Raw genomic sequence first — 10,000 nt, forward strand, 5'->3', positions numbered from 1 at the left:
CTGTGAGCTAACCACAAGCTAGCAATATATGTATGACTTCAACTATTTGTTACCTAGAACAAGCAATGCAAACCGTCACTAAACAGACGCGTCAATTCGTTTGAAAGACGGTGTTTTCATATAACAGTAGTTCGACCGTTATTACCAAGATAACACACAACTCCTATACTCACTGTTTGCTTACCAGCCTGACAGCTAGCTCGTTAGCACGCTAAGTAGTAATAGTTTTAGTTGGAAAGCACTGATGCGACCTCTAAGAGCCTAGGGAACGGATAACGTGAGTCAGTTTGTAACCATTTGCCTGGCTTTGTTCATTAACACGTACCTCCTTTACAATGGACAATGTATGACCTCTCAATATCACGGCTCTGCCGGTGTAAATCCTCCCTGTATACACGCTGGGCAACGTCGTCTGTGGTTGTCATATGTTCCATTCGTTACGATGTGGGATGCGCGAAGAAGATAAACAGTGCCTGATTGGTCGATCGTTGCTGGGTGAGGTCAATAAAAAGTGTCTGATTGGTCGACCATGGCTGGGCGAGGACGATAAACAGCACCTTATTGGTGCATTGCTCTTCAAAACGAAATGTCAGCAATAAATACAATATTAGATATTTTTGGGAAATATATAGACGTTATCTGTTTATTTCGGACTCGTATTCATTCGAGTAAATAAGTTAGTATTAATTGCACTAAAAATAAGCAGGGTGTGTAGATGAATCATATTCGGTAACATCTCCAGTTTAGATTACATCCACCAGAGAGCGACAAAACACCGACTTAAACAGCAGTAGAACAGAATCAGTATCAGAATATTCATCATTTTATTTTGCCAAGTGTATTTGCACAAAAAAATTAAAGACTCCTTGAGGTTGATGCATAAAAGACAAAGCAATATGATACACGCAAAAGTATTGAGAATATATTCAATAAGAAAAATTGAGTAAGAAATATGATGCAACAATACAACTTAAGTTATTGAGAACTATACATTGTGTAGGCCTAGTCTGTGAAAGGCTAAGAGGAAGTGACAGGGCGAAATAGAAGAGAAGTAGCAGAAATGGTCGTAGTGACCCTTTATCACACGCATCAACTAATATCTTAACCTAATTTCCTACTTACACTTCATACCCCCCTAGCGCATATAGTTTTGAATATCTAAACTGAATGTTCTCTGGGTTAGTAGAGCCATAGCTTATTAAAGTTAAACAACGTTCTTGTTTTTATTTCTTAATTAGATCGCTTGCCTCTAAGCCAAGCGTCGACCCTTCCAGATAACACATGAGTTGGCCTGCATCCATTCTCGCTATCCAATCATAGGGCAGTAAGGCGGGTGTGCAGTTCTATCGAGAGCAAGGTAGCCTACTTCGCCACTTAATGATCTCGGATAAGGCTATGATCCTACACGTTTGATATGTGAATATAGTCAACACATATGGAAAGTTATCTGACCGCTGATTCTACTCCAGTCAGATAACTCTGGAACTCTGACACCCAACTTGACAAACATCAAGGTGAGCCGAGTGAGTGAAAACATTCGTTACGTTTTGGGGGTTTCCCCTTTCGGTTTCATCATCAGACATGATTCACCTCGTTCCATTATTGTCACGTAAATTATTTCCGTTAAGCGTCGAAATAAGGACATAACAAACGTTAGCGTTTCATTGGGCGCTGTCCGAGGTGCTGATTACAGGTGCCGTTAAATTCCAAGAAACAGGGTAAGCCTAATACACAGGCCTATTTTTTTTTGTAAACAATCACAAACAAAGTATTGGCCTGCTCTGTGTTATTCCAGTGTTGTAAAACGGATAGTGGTATATTTACCGGTTACCAGGTGATTGCCCTTGACTCGAACTACTGACGCTGTAGCCTCGTATCACTATACTGTAGCCTCCCAACGGCTATCAGTTACATTACACATGACGACGCATGTGTCCCTTGGGGAAGCACCGTGCACTCTTGGTCGCCCTTCATACCGTCAACCAAGCCAGCATGTAGATAAGTGAGAATCAGACACCATGGATGTAGTCCTACAGATGGATCACAGGAACAGATACGCGTATGCCTCACTCAGCCATACCGCTTTGTATGGCTTTGGAAGCCTCTAGAAGAATTATAGGGATTGTATATATATTTTTTAATGACTATATTTTTTTCCTTGGCATTGTTCATCCTGGAATCCTTATCCTGGTGATATCGAAAGTCAAATCTTCAGCCATGGACTACTTTTCTTTTTGGTTTGTTTATCTTTTAAAGAAGAACTCTGTTGAGGTCTACTTCTTGCACAGGGGATGATACAATTACACTATACTCGTTGCCCCAGTCCAGTGTCGTGTGCGTGTGGGGAGGCTATACCTATAACATACTGTACCTCACCGCAAGCAACCAATTACTGGAGGTTTCATCTTTCTCCCATCGGAACACCACCACCACCTCCGCTACCGGTCGCCACAGCAATACCACCATCACCGCCGTAACCATCACCGTTTCCATCACCACCACCCATCCCCATCTTCAGCTAATCCACCACCGCTGTCAAAAGACCAAGACCACCACCGCCATCATCATCATCACCACCACCAATAACAGGACTCCAGCACCGATACCACCACCGCCACCGCCCACGCGCACCCCCCGAGGCGCCAGCTCCCAGACCCAGCGAGCGTAGCCCCTTACCGAAGCCCCAGCGCCTGGATGAGTAAGGGACGGGGAGGCAGGCTCTCGTCATGGCTCACTCGGCTCCCCCCTACGGCCGGAGTGGGATGGCGGCTGGAGGGGACCAGCCCCACCCCCTCAACGGGTGGGGAGGCGGCCAGCCAGGGGGGTCCCACACCGCCACGCGCTACATGCAGAAGAAGAAGCAGCGGCGGCGGCGGCGGCGGCACGGGTCCTCCTCGCCCATGGGACGGGTCATACTCATCCACACCCCGGTGGACGGTAGGGGACGCACCGAGCCTCAGCACGCTGTTTACATCCATTATAATGCATCAACCATATCAATATCAACGGGAATACTGACCCCATAAATCATACCACCATGGAGAATAATAAGAACACTAATAAGAACGGTTTGGACTTTCTAGCACCTTGATAAAAACCAAAGCATTTTATGGACAAACAAAGAGCAAAGGCCTGGCTTTATACTTTTGTGATATTTGTGTATCATGGCTTTGTATGCAATGTGTGTGTGTTTGGGTGTGTGTGTTTGTGTGTAGGTGGGGAAGACAGTGAGGACATCCACACAGTGACGGTGGATAAGAGTCCAGATGGCCGTCTGGGCTTCAGCGTCCGCGGGGGGTCCGAACACGGGCTGGGGATATTCGTCAGCAAAGTGGAGGACGACAGCTCTGCAGGTGTGCAGACTTCTCCCCCTCTGTGTCTGCCTCTCATATTCTCTTTCTCCCTTTCTCTCTGTCCCTTTCTCTCTCTGTCCCTTTCTCTCTCTTTCTCTCTCTCTCTCCGTCTGTCTCTCCGTCTGTCTCTCTCTCTCTCTCTCTCTCTCTCTCTCTCTCTCTCTCTCTCTCTCTCTCTCTCCTCTCTCTCTCTCTCTCTCTCTCTCCCTCTCTCTCTCTCTCTCTCTCTCTCTCTCTCTCTCTCTCTCTCTCTCTCTCTCACTCTCTCTCTCTCTCTCTCTCGCACCCTCTGTCTCCAACTGTCTTCCTTGAGTTATCTCCCTGTCACTCTGTTTCCCTCCCTCTCTCTCTCTCTCTCTCTCTCTCTCTCTCTCTCTCTCTCTCTCTCTCTCTCTCTCTCTCTCTCTCTCTCTCTCTCTCTCTCTCTTTCTCTCTCGCTCTCTCTCGCTCTCCCACTGTCTCCATCTGTCTTCCTTTAGTTATCCTCTGCCACTCTGTGTGTCCCTCTGTCTCACTTGTCCCCTCTGTATTTGTCTCTTTGTCAGTCTGCCTGTCTGTCTGTCTGTCTGTCTCTCTGTATCTCTGACCCTGTCTGTATTTCCCTCTGCCTGTCCGTCCTTCCCTCCCTCCCTAAATTTGATCAGATTTTATTATCATATTCAACTATCCTGTCTTCTAAAGTGTCGAATCAATGCCAAAGTTAAACCAACCCCTCTGTATCGATACGTCTGCTTCAGGGCTGAGGCTGGGGGTGCAGGACAGCCTAGTTGTGGTTAGGTTCTCCCACTCCCAGCCTGACTTATTGAGAAATATGGCTCACTCCAATACCTGCTGCTAAAAATGACGGTGTGCAAAAGAAAAATCAGAAAAGATGTACATAGTTCACGGTTATATGGCGACGAAGAGATAAATGGCATGATGGTAAATACACCTTAATATGAAAACGAAATGTTAGACAGTGAAGCTTGTGGTGTTGTGCGGTGTGCAGAGCAGGCTGGGCTGTGTGTGGGGGACAAGCTGGTGGAGGTGAACGGGGTGAGCCTGGAGAGCATCACCATGAGCAGTGCTGTGAAGGTGCTGACCGGGAACCACAGGCTGAGGACGGTGGTCCGCAGGGTGGGCAAGGTGCCCGGCATCCGCTACTCCAAGGAGAAGACCACCTGGTGAGACCTGAGGAAGGGAGGAAACCTCGATGCATATTCATGGCCATTGATAGCGTATTAGGGGGGTTCGACTTCCAGCCGAAAGGTTCTTGGTTTGAACCCCCTTTTCTGCAATCTGCCATTCTATATGAAGACGCCTACTGGCGCATTAATGACGTTTCTATATACGTTTTGCACTATAAATCATGTCAAAGTGTGGCATACGAATGGCCTGTCGACGAGGTTGTAGTACATGTGGTCCTTTAACGTGTTTATGTGTGTGTGTGTGTGTGTTTGTGTGTGTGGTGTATGTGTGTATGTGTGCGTGCGCGTGCGCAGGGTGGACCTGATCCACAGGAGAATGGTGGTGGAGGAGAGTGGGCGCACGCCCTCCGACACCAGCTCCAACTGCTCTGCGCTGCGCAGGATCATCCACCTGTACACCACCTCTGACGACTACTGCCTGGGCTTCAACATCAGAGGGGGCAAGGAGTTCGGCCTGGGCATCTACGTGTCAAAGTAGGAACCAGAGCCTGTCTGATTCATGTCATCTTACGTTCGTTGTCACGGCGGTGGTTCCATGCAGCAGAATGAAAATGTTGGCGAAACATGCTGAATGTGCAGACGCGTTGGTCTTAAGTATGACTCCAGACTGTTTCATTTCCATAGCCCTGAATCAGTACAGTCTATGAACGCTTTATAGGCCACATTATACGACATCCCCAGACCCTAAACCCCTCTGAAGGGCACGGGATACTCCCCAGGAAGACAGAAGCGGGTTCCCTCCTTACAGGGATGAAGGAGTGCCACAGGGGCTTAATGAGCAGACAGTGGTAGCAAAGTGAAGCGGAAACAACGATTATGTAATGGTAGATTAGTAGGGCGTTAAGAATGTAACTGCAGGCTAGTCTGTTGATTACATTAAGAGAGTTATCACATTTTCTTCAATGCTTGATCATTGCCAGCTGTCCACTCTAGTCCATGAGGTGGCGTAGTAGTAGGATTGTTCTAAAGAAGTTTTGCCAAAGCTGTGGATATTCAAATGAACCTCTTACTGACTTCCTTACTGACTGCATGTTTCATCAAGACTGGACCCCGGGGGCCTGGCCGAGCTGCATGGCATCAAGATGGGTGACCAGATCCTCGCAGCCAATGGGGTGAGCTTTGAAGACATCACCCATAGCAATGCGGTGGAGGTGTTGAAGAGCCATACCCATGTGATGCTGACCATCAGGGTAAGTACACCTCAGACCTTTCCATAGGTATAATGAACGATAATGACTTCATTGCCGAGTCTCTTTAAGTGCCCTGACACATAATGAATGCCCCGGCATGTTAAACAACACAGAGGCTCTTTGAATTGAGGGTGCCCAGAAAAAAACAGACAGTTGGCTACCATCCCATGAATTTCTAATGTGTGTGTGTGTGTGTGTGTGTGTGTGTGTGTGTGTGTGTGTGTGTGTGTGTGTGTGTGTGTGTGTGTGTGTGTGTGTGTGTGTGTGTGTGTGTATGCATATGTATGCAGTGTTACACCACATATCCCCTTGAGACATAGCAATTGTGTCTGTTTGTGTGTGTATTTGTGTGTGTGTGTGTGTGTGTGTGTGTGTGTGTGTGTGTGTGTGTGTGTGTGTGTGTGTGTGTGTGTGTGTGTGTTTCTCTGTGTGTGTGTGTGTGTGTGTGTGTGTATGTGTGTATGTGTGTGTGTGTGTGTGTGTGTGTGTGTGTGTGTGTTTCTGTGTGTGTGTGTGTGTGTGTGTGTCTGCATATGTGTGTTTGTGTGGGTGAGTGCGTGCATGCACAAAGTCTTAGGTCTGGCATTCCTGCGTGCTCATTTTACTCCTCTGATCTCAGGTTCCATGTGTGAAAAACATCCAGGGACAGCGTTCATTATTCAGCGGCAGCCAGGGATCAGGTTTTATTCAGTAGAAAGCATATTTTATGCCCCCCTTATTCTTACATATGAAGCCATTGTGTTTAAAAATCACATTCAGGACCTTAAGGGGTTTGGTCACCCAACACCTCCCATACCTGCTGTGCTGAAGCATTGGAAGGAGACTTGGAGGGAGTCTGGAGTATCAGCTCTTTGATGCTACATTAAGTGTCTTTGTGCGAGGGTCAGCCAAGGTCATCCAGCCAACATCACTCTTCTTCTGTGCCAAATGCTGTTACAGTTGGAGTAGCCTTTGAAAATGTCAATTCATATTTGGTACTGAAACCATACCACCTTCTTATTCAGGGTCTAAGCAAAGCTCCCTTTATAGGATATTCAGGACAGAACTATGTCAAAATGATTAAGAAATATTTCAATATTTTAACAAAATGATATTTATATTGTTTCAACAGGAAGCTGGAAGGTACCCAGCCTACAAAGAGATGGTGGCCGAATACAGTTGGCTGAACAAATGTATGGTCTATGTCTGATTAACATTAAACATACATATATATATATACAAATATATAGCTGATGTAGTCTGAACCACATATTAAAAAGAAAAGCTCCAGTCTTGACATTACATTTTGCCAATAGGTTTTCAAGTGCCATGTCTGTTTTTGAATGAAGTTGGAGTTGGATGAAGATTGAGTCTTCACGGATCTAGATAAGAATAAATCGAGATTGGAAGAAAGTAAATTTTTGCATCAGGAACCCCTTTTGGTTCGACCTTAATTTTTACTCTAACACTTATCTCCTTCCTTCCCTCTGTGTTCCCGCTCCCCCCCCCCCCAGTGTCCAACGGGGTCCCGGCGCCCTCCTCCCAGGGGTCCGACTCCTTCTCCTCGGCCTCCTCCCTGTCGTCGGGCACCCCGGTCAGCTCCCTCAGCGGCCTCTCCCAGGTCCTCTTCCCGCCGCCGTTCGGCTCCGACATGGTGGACGTGGCCATCTCCACGGAGGACCGCCCCCGGACCCCCCGGACCCCCCGCACCGCAGAGTCCTCCATGCAGACCGACCCGCAGGCCCCGCCCCCCCACAGCCGGCCGCCCTCCCCCTACGGCTCGCAGCCGGGGGGCGGGTGGGTCGCCACGGAGACCAGCCGCACGGTGGGGGCCACGGTGCTGCTGAGGGACACGCTCGTCCACGGGAAGGGGGAGAGGCCCCGGGATGGGAGCGCGGGCCCCCCGCCGGGGCGAGGGGACGGGGGCGGCCGGGCGAGGTCCAGGACGCTGTCTTCAGGGGAGCAGGAAGGGGGGATGGAAAGTACGAGTTCGGCCAGGACGGCGGTGCTGATGGCGCTGAGCCGGCCGCGGAAGCCAATCAGCCGCTCGCAGAGTCACGTCACGGAGAAGGGTGGGTCCGGACGCCATTTTGACATTAGGAAAATCACGAGAACTTTTCTGATGGTCATTCCCAAAAGTTGCCGTTATTTCTAAGTTTTGGTTTTAAGTATTAGGTAATTAGGTTCTACACGGTTTAGGTAAGAAAAGGTTTCAGTTAAACCTTGGATGCAAGCAAGAATTCAAATAGATGGATAAGTCAGATAGCATATAGCAATCAATTTGAATCCTAGCATTTCCTTTGAGACCCCTGGCAGAGGTCGAAGATGAGAATCAAATCCCATCTAATCCAGAATCACAGTATGATGGTTAGTGAGCCTCTCCTGTCTGGAGCTGATTCAGTCTCGCCAGTCGGTGCATTCTCTCGGTAATACGATATGCCTTCATAACCTCAAAAGAACCTGCTTAGAATTAACGGTCGTCTATTGACCAGCAAGTGACCTTAGAGTTACCTCTCTCTCTCTCTCTCTCTCTCTCTCTCTCTCTCTCTCTCTCTCTCTCTCTCTCTCTCTCTCTCTCTCTCCCTCACCCTCTCCCCTGTTGCCTCACTCTCCCTATCTATCTCTTTCCCTGTCCCCTGTAACCTCTCCCTCTCCCTCACCCTCACCCCCTCTCTCTCTCTGCCCTCACTCTCTCCGGAAAAGTTAACGACAACACTACATTCAGTTAACTGAATTAAGCTCCGCTCCATATTCATCAAAGAACACCAGAGTTCACAAAGCGCAGTGATGGATGGTTTCCCTTCCAAACTCCATTCCCCCGTAACCACTGTGGGGACGATTTAAACCGGAACGGACAGGATTCCATCCCGTCCCCTATCAAGTCCTCTAAGTTATGAGCTGTTGCTCATGCGATTTATCGTCTCTCCGGGCCCCAGAAAGTGGCAGAGCCCCAGGCGTGTGGCCCCAAGGTTGATTGGCTGTTTGTTATATAGGCCCCGGGGCACTTCCACTCCCAACAACTGCTGTGCCCTTTAATACATCACAGTGTGTTCAGGCAGCGGCGTTGTAAGCAGCAATTCATCAGCATTAGCCCGCCACCATCCGCCGCCCAAGATATAGCGCCGTGAATAAGAGGAGCAGACGGGAAGAGAAATGGACGGTCTGTTCTCATACAGGGTGTCACCGCGGTGATGGTGATGAGAGGGGGGCGTCACGATCCATAAAGCACGCATCAAGCAGTAAACACAGATGCATATGAGCGGCCCTGTTGCGTCGTGCCGGTTGCTTGAACAACCGGAGAAAGCTACAACCGGTTGGAGGATGAGGACTGGGGATTGATGGTGTTTTTGATCAGACACGTTTCCGTATTTGCGGCCATACTTCTTCATCAAGGCCTTCAACAAGTTTTCCTCTTTGGTTCTCTCATCCAAAGAGAAAACTTTATCAGTTTTTTCCAATGGTTCAACTTTATAACACTAAACTGAAACAACTATTTTATTTAAATCAGAGGACAAGCAGAAGAAGAAGTCTCGGCAGAAGGACAAGAGCACCCCAGGAGGCGGGTCCACACTGCAGCGCTCCAAGACCTTCGTCAACCTGCTGTTCAAACGAGACCGCAAGGAGAAGAACCGCTCTAAGTCGCCCTCGCGCCCCGCCGACAGAGGTGAGGACCCACAGCGCTCACAAGAGTCTAACAATACCCTAAGGGCATACATCGTAAGCATGGGTGAAGCTGGGGTAACAGGGTTGAAGCTGGGGTAGGGGATCTGGAGAATCCCTCTTGAGAAAGCTAAGATTTGAAACTATCCAACCAGCATCTCAACAAAGATGACAAAAAGTGCTTCTGGAAAAAAAAATGCCAACCCTAGCACTAATAACTGAGCTTTGCAAAACCCCACAATTTGGTTATGTTATGAAACCAATAGGAGTTAAACTTCTAACCTATGCTCTACCAGAATAATTAAAATGAATGAACAAAAGTGTCTGGTATTCAGAGTGGCACCCAAAGAAAACCAAACCTTGACTTTTAACTCTAAACTCTTTAGAGAAAAACTAGTGTAACGCCCTAACCCTGCAACCCACACACTTCAATATATGGCCAATTAGGTGTGGCCCTCCAATACTTACGCAACACTTCTTAATTCTATAGAGAAAAGCAGGGGCCGGCCCTTCCAGCTGCTGACCTCCCCCAGGGAGAGCCGTGCGGGGGTGAAGGAGGGCAGCAGCCCCCAGGTTCAGGCCGACACCCTGGGCCAGGTGCAGGCCATGGCCCACAGGCTGCTGGCTCCCG

At 48.4% G+C, this 10,000-nt stretch overlaps 1 protein-coding gene across 1 annotated transcript in view; it reads left to right on the forward strand.

Moving 5' to 3' along the window:
- The first annotated feature begins 2,726 nt into the window (after positions 1–2,726).
- Positions 2,727–10,000, forward strand: part of pdzd7a (PDZ domain containing 7a) — a 15,485-nt gene continuing 8,211 nt past the window's right edge. The window contains exons 1-9 of the mRNA XM_060073857.1: positions 2,727–2,937; positions 3,216–3,353; positions 4,342–4,516; positions 4,835–5,014; positions 5,583–5,730; positions 6,842–6,902; positions 7,224–7,781; positions 9,218–9,373; positions 9,860–10,000. The exon at positions 9,860–10,000 is cut by the window's right edge and continues 35 nt beyond it. Of these exons, the coding sequence (XP_059929840.1) occupies positions 2,727–2,937; positions 3,216–3,353; positions 4,342–4,516; positions 4,835–5,014; positions 5,583–5,730; positions 6,842–6,902; positions 7,224–7,781; positions 9,218–9,373; positions 9,860–10,000 (1,768 nt within the window). The remainder of the gene's footprint in view (positions 2,938–3,215; positions 3,354–4,341; positions 4,517–4,834; positions 5,015–5,582; positions 5,731–6,841; positions 6,903–7,223; positions 7,782–9,217; positions 9,374–9,859) is intronic.

This window comes from Gadus macrocephalus, chromosome 15 (genome assembly GCF_031168955.1).
Source record: "Gadus macrocephalus chromosome 15, ASM3116895v1".
In the NCBI taxonomy this organism is placed as follows: Eukaryota; Metazoa; Chordata; class Actinopteri; order Gadiformes; family Gadidae; genus Gadus; species Gadus macrocephalus.